We start from the raw sequence: 17,475 nt of genomic DNA on the forward strand, positions 1-17,475 counted from the left end.
AATAATAGGGGCATATACAATTTTCTTAATTTTTCTGGTAATCAGATGAAGGCATAAAAATAATTATTGGCAAACTAAGTGCTGCATAACAGAGGTTTACTGTTCAAATTAAGAAAAGAAAACAATGTGATTATTCATTTAAAAATAAAGATTTATAATATGTGTTGTTTTAGTAGTAGTAGCATTGATATATTGAGTCTTAAGACTGCTAAATAGCAATATATTTTTGACTATTTTTTCTTTGCGCATGCACAAGGTAAATAAGAGGGAGACTAATGATAAGATTCACATTAATCAGATCTTCTTAAACGTTTGCTGAAATAAATACCGGAAAAAAGATAGATTTCATGGTTTTTTGTGTTTGTATACGGGACGGGGTGACATTTAACAGGTAAAAAAAAAAAAAACATTTACCCCCCTAATTATAAAATATATTATTCCTTTTTAAGTGGGAAAAAAAGGTAAAATATTAGCATTACATTTAAAAATAATGGATTGCTTGCCATTAAACCAAAACAGAAATAATTTACTAAATTAAAAATGATAAACAAAAATAAAAGCACAAAATGTTAACTTTCACAAGGTTTGAGAGACACATTTTCTAATTTTTAACATAAATTATATTCTGCTGCTCCAACAGTTAAAAAATACCATTTCTAAATCTAAACCATAGACAGCATAAAAACATGGATGTAGTGTCCGTGACGTCACCCGTAGAACCCTGAAGAGCTTTTGTCAAGCTCAAATTGGGCAGAGCGGGCCGTCACCATCTTGACATCGACTCTCCCGGACAATTGAAAATGGGCAAAAAGGCGGGAGCTGGTTGCTGAAGCCACGCCCACCTTGATGTGTCAGCAGCGGCAATCCACCTGTCACTCAAGTGGCCACGCCCTTAATTATGCAGAACTTTAAGTCTTAATATAATTTAAACACATGAATTATAAATTCACCCCCCTCACAGTTGTCATGAAGGGCAACATTAACTATTTAGACCAAAATAATAAATGAATTATAGTTTTAGTCACTCCGTATGGGCTTCACGAGAGAGAGAGAGAGAGCCGGAGGTTGAGTTATTGTGCGTCACGTGTTTGATATTGCATGTGTTCTCCGGTGCTTCTTCACTGACATCTGTGCAGTTTATGGAAATTTAAAAATAAAAAAACAGGACAAAATGCAGTGAACGATGTGTTTTCATCTGAAGAGCTGAATATAAATGTGCTCCTGCATCTTCCCCACAGCAGCTGTTTCATGTGTTTGTCCTTTATAAATGTGTTATTCACTGATATAAAGTGATGTGACTGACAGATGGGTGACTGTGTTCAGCGTTCAGACGCAACTAATTGATAATCACACTCACTGACCATTATACTTTCATCAGTTATTCTTGAAGCCCTGATTATAATTAGTGAAAACAGCAGACTGAACTAAAGGAAGATTGATTTCTGTGTGTTTGTCAGGATCTTCAGGATGAGGACGAGGAAGAGGAAGAGATCTTCATCTCCAGATCCCAGCTGTGTGTCTCTGAAGAGTGACAGATCCACGCAGTAAGATCCTCCTAAATTCAATAATGATCTAGTGACCTCTGACCCCAGGTGAGGGTAAACATGAAGTGATGATTGAACTGATAAGTTGTAAGTCAAAAACAGACTCAATGTGGAGGTGTGCATTCCCAGGACTCTCCTGCGTTTCCCAAACAACACGTACCTCGCAGATTAAACCTCGTAATACAAACAGGCCCAGGCTGACCTTCGGGAGCACGGGGAGACTTCCCGAGACCTGGTCGATCTGTTTCATCTGTAAATATGCTGGAGAGTTGTGTCTTTATTAACCTAGTTGAGTATTAAACTGCTAGTATCGGTTAGCGCCCCATTATCATCATCATTCAGAATACTGTCCTAAAGGACATCAATATCGAATCTAGAGTTACATACATTTTATTTTAAGCAAAGACAGATATCCAGGTGGGTTTATTGTACAGAGAGGGAGGGAGCTTGATCAGAGAGCAACACAAAAATAATGAGTAACAGCCTAATAAAGCGAGTGTGTTCTGTATTAGAATTGACTAATTGTGATATTTAGGTGCTTTAGAAATTGTGTTTTAATACACTACCAATCAACAGGTTTTGATCAGTAAGATTGTTAATGTTATTTTAAAGAAGTCTCTTCTGCTCAAAATACAACAAAAGCAGTAATATTGTGAATAATAATCATAATATTAATGTGTCTTGAGCAGTAAATCATCATATCAGAATGATTTCTGAAGATCATGTGACACTGAAGACTGGAGGAATGATGCTGAAAATACAGTGGAGCATCACAGAAATGAATTACATTTTAAAATATATTCAAATAGAAAGCAGTTAATTTAAATAGTAAACTTATTTCTCAATATTTTTACTCTTGCTGTAGTGAGCCGAAGAGACTTCTAAAAAAATAAAATAAAATAATAATAATAAAAAAACCTTAAGAAATCTTACAAACTTTTGACTGGTAGTGTATTGTATATATGGCGATCCATACTCAGAATTTGTGCTCTGCATTTCCCCTCTCCAAGAACACACACACACTGTGAACACACACACACACACACACCCACACACACACCGACTGCCCCTACATCATTAACATTAAGATAACATTCTGTTCAAACAAACTGATGTGGTTGTTTTCCACAAGGTGGACACAGTTCTTTTGATAACAGTAGACCTGTTGGTGAAGAAGAGAGAGGTACAAGAAAGAAGGGAGAGACAGAAATATTGTGAGAAATGAAGAAAAGAGAAAGTGAAGAGGGTGCAGTGCAAGAGAGAAGCAAGCTTTAATGGCCCCAGACTAATTCTATGGATTTAGAAATTTTTATGTGATGGCCATACAAATAATAGGGCTGTCTGTGGTTTCAGAAATTGTTGTGGATGTATAGACTATATAAAGAAAAAAGGGGCCAAAATTGCACCTTTTTGGGTACAACAGCTTGTCACTGGAACAGCACCCTAAAACGGACATTTTTGTTCTTTTTTTACCCCTAATGGGTAGACCTACATATTAGGGTATGAATTACTGCTCCAAGGTACTAACATGTACCTGTTTAGGGGTAGAAAAACGATTAAAAGGCTTCCTTTTAAGACTACTGCTACAGTGACAAGCTGTTGTACCCCAAAAAGTACAATTTCAGTCCCTTTTTTTCTGTGTGGCCAGGATGAGAGTGAGATTTCCAGGCCTAAAATTACCTCCCCTCCAGCCTTGGTTACAAACACAGTTGCATCTCAGACGTTTGAGCCACATTAGTTCAACAACATAGTAGAGAGAATCTTTCAATTTGACAATCGAACTGAATCGTTTGAAACAGTTGGCGTCTCCAGTACACACTAATCCACAAATTACTTAAACTATTTGGTTTATAAACATGCCTATCACTCCCTGTGATGTGAAATAAACCAATATCCAGAGTTATTCAGTTACTCCTAACAGTACATTGACTGAACTGCTGTGAAAAGAGAAGCGATGAAGGGATGTGCACGAGCAGAGCAGCTGGACTGAGCATGTGTTCAGTGAACCTACTTTTCGGTTTTTGAATCAATGGCACACTCAACCGAGTACTGGTTTCTTTTGGACATGTTGGATTTGAGAATCGATGACTGATGATACTGTGCATTCATGATTCAGCGTGAAGCTACATAACAGTACATGGCAGCTTGTACCACCAGTCTGAACCAAACTAGTTATTTTGCACACTTGATTGTGTGCTGTAGGGTTGAGTATTGTACAACATTTTCCGGTTCTGATTCTGGTTCCAGTTTTGCCTAACAATTCCCCGTTCCATTTATATTAAAGGTACAATTTATAAGATATTTGCAGTAAAATATCCAAAAACCACTAGGCTAGTGTTATTTATTCTGTCCAGCTGATTACTAAAAATATCTCTAATGTTTTCAACTACTTGTGAATTATGAGAAAATTCCCATTAAAAACAGTGACCTGGGTTCGAGACTCTCTCTTGGAGCAAGAACGAGGAGTGGCAGTACGGATCCAGGGAGGAGGGCTTACACTCACATAACATTAGCAGTTCATTTATTTAGTGGTCCAAGTTGAAGTGACAATATGGGACAAATATAATATAATTTAGAGGCAGCAGGAGCTGCGCGCTGCCAGTACATGTACAGTCAGAAAAGACAACATGCACAGTTATCAAAAGACTGATAACTGATAAGTGTACAGTCGAGGAAAATGATGTCTTTGGCAGTTATAGACGGGATGCTGCATGTCAGTGGAGTTTGCATCATGGGAAACAGTGTGCTCAGTAATTAAAGGGATACTCCACCCCAAAATGATTTTTTTTGGTCATTAATCACTTTACCCCCATGTCGTTTCAAAACCATAAAAGCTCTATTCGTCTTTTGAAAACAAAAATAATGACTGTTTTCAATAATTCCTTTGTCAATGGTCTCCCCTGTGTCTCTCTCCATATCACTATACATGTACAAATACATCTACATGTATTTAGCTTTGATGTGAAAGAAAACAGCGCATCCTTTTTTTTATTGAAAAAAAGTCATTATTTTTGTTTTCTTCACTTAAAAAGTGTTCCTGTCACTTCATGTAACCCAGATTGCACGTCTGAGTATTTTGACAACCACTTTCATACCTTTTCTGAACCGTGCCACTGTTATTTTCTTGGCAGTCTATGGGACAGTCACAGGCCTCCTGGTTTTCATCCAAAATATCTAAATAGACGAACGAAGCTTTTACGGGTTTGGAAATGACAAAATTTTCATTTTGGGCTGGAGTATCCCTTTAAAGAGGCAGGGTACAATATACTCACATCGCTGGGTCACACGTCCCACCAGAACCGTTTTCTGAACTGAAACTTAAAATTGTATTTGCTATTCAGTAGCAGAAATTTTTATGTGAGATTCTGGAAATTAGATCTAAATTAGAAAAAAAATATATTCTAAGCGGACAGCGGGTGAACAAAGAGTGAATATATAGCAGGAGCGGGTGTGTGAAGAATATAACCTAAAATAAACTGTCCTGCACAGACCTCTAACTTAATGCACATAGACAGGACTTGACACAATGAGAACATGTGCTCCTACATTATATTATATTAATATAATAAAACTATTGTATTATTGTATTACATACTGCTCTGGGTGTGTTCAATTTTAACTTTACTTTCACAGGTTAACTTAAATTTTACAGAAAATACTAGACTGAACTGATTTAGATTTGTATACATCCTTTAATTTTAGATGTGTTTTATCTGTTGTTTTTCTGATATGTCAGCAGAGCATTTCGAGATAGAAGCATCTCTCGAGGAGCCGCCTCTGTCTTCTGTCTGAACAACACGAGCGTCACAGCGTCCCTGAATAAACATATCCAACCAGTGAATGAGGAACTACAGAGAGTCAAAGAGCAGCTCAAAACCAGCATGAAGAACAAGTATGAGAGATTGTGTGATGGACTGAACAGCATCTACACACAGCTCTACATCACAGAGGGAGAGAGAGAAGGAGTGAATGAAGAACATGAGGTTTTACAGATGGAGAAAACAGCCAGAACACAACACTCACATAACACTCGAATCGACTGCAATGACATCTTTAAAGCCTCCGCTGAAGCAGGATCTGAGGATCAAGAGCAGATCAAGACTGTTCTTACTAAAGGCATCGCTGGAATCGGAAAAACCGTCTCTGTGCAGAAGTTCATTCTGGACTGGGCCGAGGGAAAAGCCAATCAGGATGTAGATTTCATGTTTGTGCTTCCATTTCGAGAGCTGAACTTGATCAGAGATCATCAGTACAGTCTTCACAGACTTCTGCTGGACTTTCATCCTGAACTTCAAGATCTGGACTCACAGATTTATGAGGAGTGTAAAGTTGTGTTCATCTTTGATGGTCTGGATGAAAGCAGAATCACACTGAGGTTTTCAGACGCTCAGAAAGTTTGTGATGTGACTGAGACTTCATCAGTGGCTGTGTTGATGTTAAAGCTGATGAAAGGAGAGCTGCTTCCCTCTGCTCTCATCTGGATCACCTCCAGACCAGCAGCAGCCAATCAGATCCCCTCCAAATACATCCACCGTCTGACAGAGATTCAGGGATTCACTGAGCCTCAGAAGGAGGAATATTTCAGGAAGAGAATCAGTGATGAGCATCAAGCCAGCAGAATCATCTCACACATCAGAAGAGCAAGAAGCCTCCACATCATGTGCCACATCCCCGTCTTCTGCTGGATCTCATCCACTGTGCTTCAGAAGCTCCTGGAAGAAGATCTGAGTGCAGAAATCCCTCAAACTCTGACTGAAATGTACATCCACTTCCTGCTGATTCAGATCAACATGAGGAAGCAGAAGTATGAAGAGAGAGATCCAGAGAAACTCCTGCCGTCCGACAGAGAAGTGATTGTGAAACTTGCTGAAGTGGCTTTCAAACAGCTGATGAAGGGCAATGTGATGTTCTATGAGGAGGACCTGATTGAGAGCGGCATAGACGTCACTGACGCCTCGGTGTATTCTGAGATCTTTAAGGAGGAACCTGTGATTCATCAGAGGAAAGTCTACAGCTTCATTCATCTGAGCTTTCAGGAGTTTCTCGCTGCTCTCTATGTCATTTACTGCTATTTAATGAAGAGCATGGAGCCACTGCAGTTCTTTCTGCATGAATTCAGATCTTACAGATTTAATGTCTCTCTGTATAATCTCCTGAGATCAGCAGTGAATAAAGCTCTCAAGAATAAGAATGGACGTCTGGATCTGTTCCTGCGGTTCCTGCTGGGCGTCTCACTGGAGTCCAATCAGAGACTCTTACAGGATCTACTGACACACACACAGAACAGCTCAAGGAGCATCAGAGAAACCACACGGGACATTAAAGAGATGATCAAAGATGCACATGATAGTTATCGTCTCTCAGCTGCTCAATCCATCAATCTGTTCCTCTGTCTGCTGGAAGTGAGAGATCAGACTCTGTTCAGAGAGATTCAGGAGTTTGTGAAATCAGACAAATACTCAATGAAGAAACTCTCTCCTCCTCGCTGCTCAATAATCGCCTACATGCTTCAGATGTCAGAGGAGCCTCTGGATGAACTGAACCCAATGAGATACAACACATCAGCTGAGGGGAGAAGAAGACTGATACCAGCTGTGATCAACTGCAGGAAAGCCCTGTGAGTGTTTCATCTTTAACTAAAGTATCGTATTTATTAATGAATCTGGCATCTGTAAAATAAACGCTCTTAAATATGAGATTTCAGTAAGAGATTGAAGAGCAGCTGCAGGAAAGGGCGGTCGACACCTTTGATCAGTGAAGCTGGAACTGAAACGTTTCACTTGTGAATGAAGATAAAATAATGAAATGAAGTACTGGTATTATTAATGATAATAATAATATAACATTATCACATTTAATCTTCAACAATTATTCCTAAAAATTTGCTGTGAACTAGGAACGTCCATCTGATGTCACGCTGAGATGTTTTCAGGAAATTCAAAAATTAAGTTTAATGTCATTTTATTTATTTATTTTTTTGGTCAAAATTGGGTTTTCATTAAATTATTATTCTTTAACATCTTGTCTATAATTTTTGTTTAAATATCCAAATAAATAAAATGTATTTGGCTAGTGCAGAGAAAAGCGATTTATTGAAGCATGCAGAAACAGCTCTAGTCAACAATCTCGCGCTGCTGAGGTGCTTTCCCTTTAAACATTCACAACAGTATCATGAAAATACATAAATAACAACTCGCTTTGTGTACTGAGATAGCACTTGTATTGTTGCTCTTGTGGTGGTTTTGATTGCTCCTATTTTCCTCATTTGTAAGTCACTTTGGATAAAAGCGTCTGCTAAATCCTCCTTTCCCTGCAGACTGACAGCTCTCTGTAAATGTCTTTGTTGTTTTGTTATTATTATTATTTATTTATTTATTTTCATCTCTTGTAGACTTTCTGGCTGTGGTCTCTCAGATCAGCATTGTGAAATTGTGTCTTCAGCTCTACAATCCTCAAACAGTGTCCTGAGAGAGCTGGATCTGAGTAACAATGACCTGCAGGACTCTGGTGTAAAGTTTATTTCTGATGGACTGAAGAGTCCAAACTGTCAGCTGCAGATACTGAGGTATTAAAAACATATAAGAGATCATTTACAGTCAACTGATCACAATGTGATATGTGTTTTTGTGTCATATCAGGACACAACTCTGTATAATGTCATGGGTATGACACAGGTATTACAAGGAGAGGGTGACTTATGAGGACATAACCCATGTCCCCATTTTTCAAAACGCTTATAAATCATACAGAATGAGTTTTTTTGATAAAGTAAAAATGCACAAAGTTTCCTGTGAGGGTTAGGGTTAGGTGTAGGGTTGGTGAAGGGACATAGAATATACAGTTTCTACAGTATAAAAACCATTACACCTATGGGATGAACACACTTTACACAAAAACAAACGTGTGTGTGTGTGTGTGTGTGTTTGGATTATCTGACTGTGTGTGTCTGTAAATGATCTGAACAAAGCTGTTGCATTTTCATAATGTCAATATAGCATTTTATTAAAAAAACTTCCTTGTGCTAAGTTATTTTGCCCTTGAATTAAGATTTTTCTAGTCAACTAGTCGCACATTATATTAAATGTGTTAATATAATAATATATTAACCATACTTTAATATGCATAAAGAAATCAAAGCATCGGCAAAGTGATAATGAATGTGTTGGAGGGAAATAAGACATTTCAAATATTTATTAATATACAGTACTAGTGACTAGGCTGATATAAATAAATGCACCTTTTCATATGAACTACAAAATTAAAGACTAATACGAAACCGAGTGGGCAATTTTATTTATTTTATTTTATATAAAAAATAATAATAGCCTGTTTTGGTTATATTTAATTGCAAGACTCCAGACTGTGACCGTTTTATCTGCCTATGTGACACAATTTTGTGAGCAGTCGCTCAAAAATAGTTCAGAAATAGACTGTATGAAAACAGGTGCTCAACTCAGAAGCGCTGCATATGTGAAACATTAAATGTCATCTGTGCAGTGCTTCAACTGTAGAGCCTGGTTTTCAGCATGAGCGCGAAGCTGAAAGCAGCAAAAAATAGCACAAATATTGAGGAAACGATGGATGGTTTTACACTAAAGTAAAAGACCACTTCTTAAACCAGAGAAGGTGAACATGTTGATATTTTTGTGCGGGGGTAAAAACATGCAAGCTGTCACCAGCAGCGAGTTTAGTTTTACTTTTCTTTTTGTTTTCATTTTTGGAAACGTATCTTTTCTGTTTACATCACATTATGCCATGGAGGATTTTTATTTTTTTTGATTCCTCAGTGTTTGCTAAATGTTCTGTAATTTATTAGTGATTACATAATACAGCATGTGGTTTATGCCATGCCTCATCTCATTCTTTTTTTTTTTTAATAAACATTTTGTAAGGTAGGTTGTCATTGTATGTTGTTTTAATGTTGTTGTGATTTTTAATGAAAAAAATAATAATGAATCAATCTTTTGTTTTATTCTTAGGGGTGTAGATGTAATTTTCTTTTAATGTAAAACATAAGATCGCAAAATCGAAAATGAAATCAGCTGAAGGCAGGCTTATAACAGAGCAAAAGAGGGACTACTGTACACAAAATTAAAATAACACAAATGATAACTATAAAGTATGATAAAAGTTCATCAGCATGCAATGATTAATCCCATGTTGTAGAACTGTGCTCCTGAGAGCAACTGAGAATGTTAATCACAAAAGAGCGACTAGTGGGAAGATTGAGTCTGGAGCCCTGAATTACCCAGCTCCAGTTAGTGATCTAGCACCCCCCAGTACCTGTGCCTTCATCTGTGGATGATCTGACTGTGTGTGACTGTAGATGATCTGATTGCTTGTGTATGCAGGTTGTCAAGCTGTATGGTGTCAGAGGAAGGCTGTGGTTATTTGTCTTCAGCTCTGAGTTCAAACCCCTCACACCTGAGAGAGCTGGATCTGAGCTACAATCACCCAGGACCATCAGGAGTCCAGCTGCTCAAACACAAACTGGAGGATCCAGACTATAAACTACAGATACTCAAGTATGTCAAACACTGAAGCCCAAAGTATGGAGTAAACGTACCAGTTAAACTCACCAAAATATACATTGTGACATTTTACTGCAAACAATAGACTAGTCAACATTTAGCTAAGTAACGTTAAAAAATCAAATAAAAGTATGTTTGCAGAACATAGTTTGAGGATCCAATGGCATTACAAGGTTTAGTCACAAGCTCTTGTGAATGCTTTTTGTTGATTAAATATTTGTAAAACCCCCAAACTGACATAACTATAAACAAGATAATTGATTTAAAATCGTAATAACGAAACATAACAGAGAGAGGAAGTTTTTGATCATTTTCCACACTAGTGTGGTTTGGAAACCTGTGTATGCATACAGTCGAACTAGAGATGTAACGGTATGAAAAATCACTGAACTAAATATTACTGTTATCAGTATTATCATGTTATTTTTTAAATGTAAAAAGACTTTGTTCTGTGGGTACCACTGTAGAACGTCTGTTCAAATCGTGGTAATCGTGTACAGTTATAATGATAATTAAAATACGAAATAGTAATACAAACCGAGGGAAATTTTATCATGACACCAGTAATCATTCCATCCCTTAAACAAATGTGTAGCCTGTCAAAGTATACTCCGATTGATGTTGCGTGAATGCGGGTTGTACTTTCCAGTGTCTGATGGTACTTTTGACTTAATGCTGACATACTGAATGTGTGTAAATGATGCAGTTCTTCAATAATGTGTGTTTGTGTGTTTATAGTTTAGCTCATGGAGGAGAGATCAGGATGAGAGCGGGACCACGAAAGTGTAGGTCTACAAATACACTCACTTTATCTCACACACTCACTCTCTCTCTCTCTCTCTCTGACACTATATATATATATATATATACACACATTTACATTTTTGTTACACATATTTGAGAATCGAAATATCTCATGATATAGTTATGTAGATGCATCTTGCTCCTTTATATATTGTTTGTGTATGTTAGCATTATGTTATCCATAATGGCCAATGATCAAAGTAGACTAATGGTGTAATCTATTAACTAGCAATAAAAACCTGTCTTTTTTCTTATGAACCAGATATGGCTGACATTCCATAAAATATTTTAATACGACCAGATTTTGGTATAACGCAAAGTTTGCCTATCATATTTAAAAATGTTGCACTTGATTTTACTTATTTTTGTCGTGCATTATAGTTTGGGAAATGTTCAACAAGTGAATGTGTACAAGTTTATGTCACAGTAACACTAATGTAGGCTTACACTGTAAAACAAATTCCTGTAAATTGTAAAGCATAATACTGACAGCAGGGTTACAGCCAACCAGTTACTGTAATATGTACAGCTGTGTTGTTGTAATTTAATTTAGAGCATGTCCCTGTATTTCCTGATTACAGTAAATATTTTTAAACCATTACTGTATTTTATTTTTTTTTGAGTAAACTACTTTAATGTTTGCATGCTATAATATTAATAAATAACATAACTAGCAGGTGAATTTTAAATTTAAACCATGAATTAACTGCATACACTTTAAACAACATTTAACTGTATAAAGTGTTGTATAATGCATAACTTAATTCACCTGTTATTTCATAAAACAAAACAATAATAATTTGATACTTCTTAAATGGGTAAAACTTTAATATACAACTTGTTTAGTCAATTAATTTATTAAAAATCAACATTAGTCCACTGATGAAATATAATTTTTCGTTTGTGTCAGTACAGATTAATAATCAAAACATTCGTATATGTATTTCAGTGAAAGCTGGTCAGTAGAGGGCACCACACACACACACACAAAATAATAATAATTATTCCTATTATTATAAACTATTTAAATTGATAGGTGCATAATATGATAGAAAATCATCTGTGCAATACATATGTTTTTTCCTTCATGTTCAGATCCCAATCACTAGTCGCTGTTGAACAGCTTTCACTATTAGTGAGGACTTTTGTAAATAATGAGGACAGTTTGGACTCATCAAAGCTGTAAATGCACACTGTCTTCTTGTGTTCAGGGGCCTGTGATCTCACACTGGATCCGAACACAGCAAACACTCGACTCGTGCTGTCTGATGAGAACAGGAGGATCACACATGTGTATGAGCATCAGCAGTATCCCGATCATCCAGAGAGATTTGATGATGTTCCTCAGGTTCTGTGTGTTGAGACTCTGACTGGACGCTGTTACTGGGAGACTGAATGGAGTGGAGATAATGCTGATATATCAGTCTCATATAAAGGAATCAGCAGGAAAGGAGTGAGAGAAGGCTGTATGTTTGGATGGAATGACAAATCCTGGAGTCTGGATTGCTCTGATGACAGATTCACTGTCTGGCACGATAAGAACAGCACAGAAATACCTGCTGACGCTTCATCCTCTAAGAGAGTAGGAGTGTATGTGGACGTGTCGGCCGGCTCTCTGTCCTTCTACAGCGTCTCTGACACACACACACTCACACACTTACACACACTCAACACCACATTCACTGAACCCCTCTGTGCTGGATTTACAGTTTATTATGAATCCTCAGTGTCTCTGTGTGATATTAAACAATAGAGAGACTCTCTGGAAATCCTCTTTCTGATGTTCATACGCACACAAATCTCACATTATTATTTTTGCACTTATTTATTTTTCATCTACAAGATATAAATCTAGATCAGACACACATACTGTTCTGAATCTTTAATAAACAGAGTAATAAAGTTGCTTTAATATGTATAATGTAAACTGATCACCAGGGGCGGAGCCAGATGATGTAAAAATTCGGGGCTTAGCCCAAACCTAGGGGGGTACGTGAGCTAAATACACTATTTTTCAGGCTGTTTGAGATAATAGAATGCCTAAAAATCTATACACTATCTGGGAAAATGATGATGGTTACTCAGTAAAAAAAAAGTCACCCTGTAAAGCCTACAGTCTATTTTGTATATAATTGTTCTCCAGCTATATTTCTCAATTAATCTCTCTTCTTATCCCACTAATGTGCTGAGATTAGCTGTAAAACATGCCCTGAGATAACTTAACATTTGATACAAGCTGTGTGTTTTGGTTTTACGAGAAAACGTAACCGCCCAAATCGACTGACATTGATTTTAAATCTCTCTGGCCGGTGAGGTTTACTGTTAGTGTACCTTTTAAGTCCATATTGTTAATTTCAGCCAGTTAGCCAGTGAGCTCGCTATGACACCGGTGAAATAAAAAGCCCACCAGCCTCTAATAACAATGACAAAGAAGAAGATTTATATTCTTCGTTAGTTTTTATTGGCAGTTGGCAAACAAGCTGAGTGATGCGCGATGCATTACCGTCCGCCACCATGCACAGTAATAGAGCTTTTGTTTCTTTTTTTTTTTGCCTCTCCAGTCTGAAAGACTATTTTTTTTTAACTAAAAGATTCTGGGCTTTTGACAAAACATTTGGGGCTTAAGCCCCATTAAACAAACCACCCACCCTGGTCCGCCCCTGTTGATCACCAAATGTAATAAAAGCACATTTGTTACTCATTTAATGCTGAAGTCGTTTATGAATCACTGCTGTGAACTGATGACAGAATAAATAATCAAGAATGTGACAGGACGGGGGCTATAGGCCGAAGGTTATTGAGTTCAGTGTGTTCTTTTGGTCTGAGTTGAGGTATCCTTGGCCAAGTGTATGCCTAATACTTCCAGAATTACCTGCCATACTTCCATTCTATATAATTTAAAGATGTAATCTACATCCTATGGGCCCTTTATTTGCTAGACATCCCTATATGATGTAGTGTACAATTCTTATTGGATAAACTACTACACCACCCCATGTGCCAATGCAAGGACTGCATTGAAAGATAGAAGTGAAATATATAAGTTCACAGTTATTGTGGCTGCAGTGTGTCATGTGACACACATTACGCATCTGTCACAGTGTCTGGTCTGTGTTTCACTGGGTGTCCACTAGTGGTCTCACTTCCCCATAGTAACCCCGCTGCAGGCACTACATTTCCCACAAGCCTTTGTCCGATTCATCACTGTTAATTGTGCACATGTTAATTGAACTCAGCGGTTCCCACTTTCATCGTTTTCACCTGTCCATATATACCCGGTTTGTTTCTATCTGTTTTATGGAGTCCTTGTTTTTTGTTTTGTTTTTCTCATGTTCACCAGTGGTTTTCGTGTTTCTTGTTTTTTTGATTGCTCTTCTGTTATTGACCTTTTGCCTGTGGGATTTTGATTTTTTTGATTAACCTATTAAAACACTGCTACTGGATCTCTGTTTGTGTGTACGTTCGCTACAGAAGGACTCCATAATGCCCAGATCCAGCGGTGTGGGATTTCGTATCCCTTCCCCAGGAACCTTGGAGGAGCGGAGGGGGAGGCTCTTGAACCTAACCACCCTCCATCAAAAGGGGAGTGAGGTGGGTGGTTTAGCTCTGATTTTTTGGAAGATGGCAGTAGGGCTGGGATCTAAAAATGAGGCACTGAAAGACCTATTTAACGCCTGCCTGGATGACCCTGTGCCTGAGTGGGAGATGAGGGGGCTGGTGATCCTGGACTTTTGGGGGTTCACCAGGTACCTACACCATCGTCCTCAATGGGATACCTCAGCCACACCTGTCCCTCCAGACACGATGGCCGACTCGAGGCCTGTGTCTCCAGACAGGAGGGCCGCCAGCCCAGCACCACTGCACAAGAGGGTCACCAGCCCAGCGTCACAGCACAAGATGGCAGCCACAGGAGACTTTCCAGACTCGAGTCAGGTCCCCGTGGTCCCTCCAGAGTCGCGTGAGGTCCCTGTGGTCCCTCCAGAGTCGCGTGAGGTCCCTGTGGTCCCTCCAGAGTCGCGTGAGGTCCCTGTGGTCCCTCCAGAGTCACGTGAGGTCCCCGTGGTCCCTCCAGAGTCGCGTGAGTTCCCTGTGGTCTCTCCAGAGTCGCGTGAGGTCCCCGTGGTCCCTCCAGAGTCGCGTGAGGTCCCCGTGGTCCCTCCAGAGTCGCGTGAGGTCCCCGTGGTCCCTCCAGAGTCGCGTGAGGTCCCCGTGGTCCCTCCAGAGTCGCGTGAGGTCCCCGTGGTCCCTCCAGAGTCGCTTGAGGTCCCCGTAGTCCCTCCAGAGTCACGTGAGGTCCCCGTGGTCCCTCCAGAGTCACGTGAGGTCCCCGTGGTCCCTCCAGAGTCACGTGAGGTCCCCGTGGTCCCTCCAGAGTCGCGTGAGGTCCCCGTGGTCCCTCCAGAGTCACGTGAGGTCCCCGTGGTCCCTCCAGAGTCGAGTCAGGTCCCCGTGGTCCCTCCAGAGTCGAGTCAGGTCCCCACTGATCTCCCAGAGTCTAGTCAAATCACCATTGACCGTCCTGAGTCAGGTCAAGTCACCATTAACACCCATGAGTCAAGCAAAACCACAGTTAGACCTCATGAGTCAAGTCAAGTCACTCTTGTTCTCCGTGAGCAAAGTGCTGTGACACCTGGAGTTCATTTTCTACTCAAAATGACCCATTTATACTCAAACACTATTCACTGATTGTTACCGTCATTGTGTGTGGTGTACCATGTATTGAGGTCTCTGTGTTCATTTAGCTAATGATATGTTTGCAGGTGAACCACATGCTTTAATAGCAAGGTTGTTTACCTGTGCTACCTTATTAGTACTTGCAAAATCGAAGTTAAGTAAGGCTACTAATTGTTTTTTTTTCTTTGCATTATTATTATTATGTAACATTACATGAGTAACATTGACATTTTTTACAATTATTTAATTTATAATAGGCCGAACTTGACCACCCCCAACAATCTTTCCCAGATATGTCACCGTAGCTCATCTGAATTTGCATTTCTCTATTTAATTTAAAATAATTACCATCACTGTGTAGTGGGATTAATCCCTTAAATAATAGTCTGCGTGGCCCCTTTAAAAATGCTGCACTGATTGCATAAGGTGGGTGGATACGTCAGGTAATCACTTAGCTATATAGTGAGATGTAGTTTCTTGATGAAGAACAACTAATAATTTAGCAGTGTATGAAGTGGAGATGGTTGCAATTTTAATTGCATTACGGTGGGTGGAAAAATCTAAAATAGGCAAAATCATAATATGCACAGACTCAGCTTCAGTTCTTGATAGTTTAATGTCTTTGAATTCCAAAAGTCAACAAGATATACTGTATAAAATCCTTTAATGGATCACAAGAATAACATAGTTACATTTTCATAGGTCCCAGCACATATAGGACTCGAAGGGAATGAAAAAGTGGACAAGGTTGCAAAGAATGCTTTAAAGAAGGGAAGTGTAGAAATGAAAATAAGAGTCAGTAAAGCAGAAATGAAATCAATAATCTGGGAAAAAAATTACAAAAAGTGGCAAGAATTGTAGGATAATGAGGACAAAGGGAGACATCTATACCATATCCAGAAGAGTATTAAGGTAAATAAGGTAGGAAGTGGAGACAGGAAAGAGGAAACTGTACTAACAAGACTAAGGCTGGGACAATATGCTCTAAATAAAACATTAAAAATGATAGGGAAACATCAGACGGGATTGTGTGAGGAGTGCCAGGAAGAGGAATCGGTGGAGCATGTAATTCTATAGAAAGAGCTTTATCAGAAAGAGCTTTATTGCCAAGTATGCTTACGCATACAAGGAATTTGTTTTAGTGACATAAGCTTCCAGTACACAGAGACAACAACACAGAGACAAAAAAAAAAAAAATTACAAATTGGCAAATAAGTGTATAAACAATTGTGCTATAAATGATAATGGAATAGGATTGAGTGAGATGCAGGAATGTTCTAGGATGGAGGGTTAACAAATAAATATAATATAAGGATATTGCACATTTATAAGCATAAGTAGGGAACATTTAACTGTTCATGAGGTAGATTGCCTGGGGGAAGAAACTGTTCTTCTGCCTGACTGTTCTGGTATTTGCGGCTCTGAGGCGTCGGCCAGATGGCAAAAGTTCAAAGATGGGGTGACTTGGATGTGAGGGATCCAGAGGATTTTCTGAGCCCTTTTCCTCACTCTTGATGTATACAGTTCTTGAAGGGTGGGCAGGGGAGCACCAATAATCCTTATTATTATATTATATTATATTGTATTATTATATTATATTATATTGTAGGAAATATCAAAAGGAGAGGATGATAATGGATAATAAACTGAAGGAATTGGGGTACAGAATCTCACTTTAAATACAATATTAAAAATGAATGTTAGAGCACAGGTGAGAGAGTTGTTTGGTTTTTTAAGGGATACTGGGCTATATTATAGGGTATAATGGAAAAAGGGTAAAGGTAATTTATTTATTTTTTTGTCTCCCTAAGTTAATATAGAATTTTGTGATGCAAACCTACTGACTGGTCCACACTCTGGAACAGAAGGTGGCGGTAATGCACCATTAAGCTGGATGCCAACCGCCGTTAAATAAAGAAGAA

The 17,475-nt window shown here is 38.6% G+C and overlaps 1 protein-coding gene across 1 annotated transcript; it reads left to right on the forward strand.

Annotated features, from left to right (window-relative positions):
* The first annotated feature begins 1,490 nt into the window (after nt 1–1,490).
* On the forward strand, nt 1,491–13,214 carry LOC113078188 (NLR family member X1-like). Its single transcript, XM_026250497.1, has 6 exons — nt 1,491–1,544; nt 5,281–7,161; nt 7,936–8,109; nt 9,896–10,069; nt 10,814–10,860; nt 12,091–13,214. Exons 2-6 carry the CDS (start codon nt 5,426–5,428, stop codon nt 12,630–12,632), a joined length of 2,673 nt encoding a protein of 890 aa, XP_026106282.1. The 5' UTR covers nt 1,491–1,544; nt 5,281–5,425; the 3' UTR covers nt 12,633–13,214.
* The last annotated feature ends 4,261 nt before the right edge of the window (nt 13,215–17,475 follow it).

Source organism: Carassius auratus, unplaced genomic scaffold (genome assembly GCF_003368295.1).
Source record: "Carassius auratus strain Wakin unplaced genomic scaffold, ASM336829v1 scaf_tig00024565, whole genome shotgun sequence".
Lineage (NCBI taxonomy): Eukaryota > Metazoa > Chordata > Actinopteri > Cypriniformes > Cyprinidae > Carassius > Carassius auratus.

Bases quoted from the DNA above. Each gene is read 5' to 3' on its own strand.
- LOC113078188 (XM_026250497.1), top strand. From the start codon at position 5,426: ATGAAGAACAAGTATGAGAGATTGTGTGATGGACTGAACAGCATCTAC. The intron at 7,162-7,935 runs GTGAGTGTTTCA...CATCTCTTGTAG, and splicing joins ATCAACTGCAGGAAAGCCCT to ACTTTCTGGCTGTGGTCTCT. The intron at 10,861-12,090 runs GTAGGTCTACAA...TCTTGTGTTCAG, and splicing joins GAGAGCGGGACCACGAAAGT to GGGCCTGTGATCTCACACTG.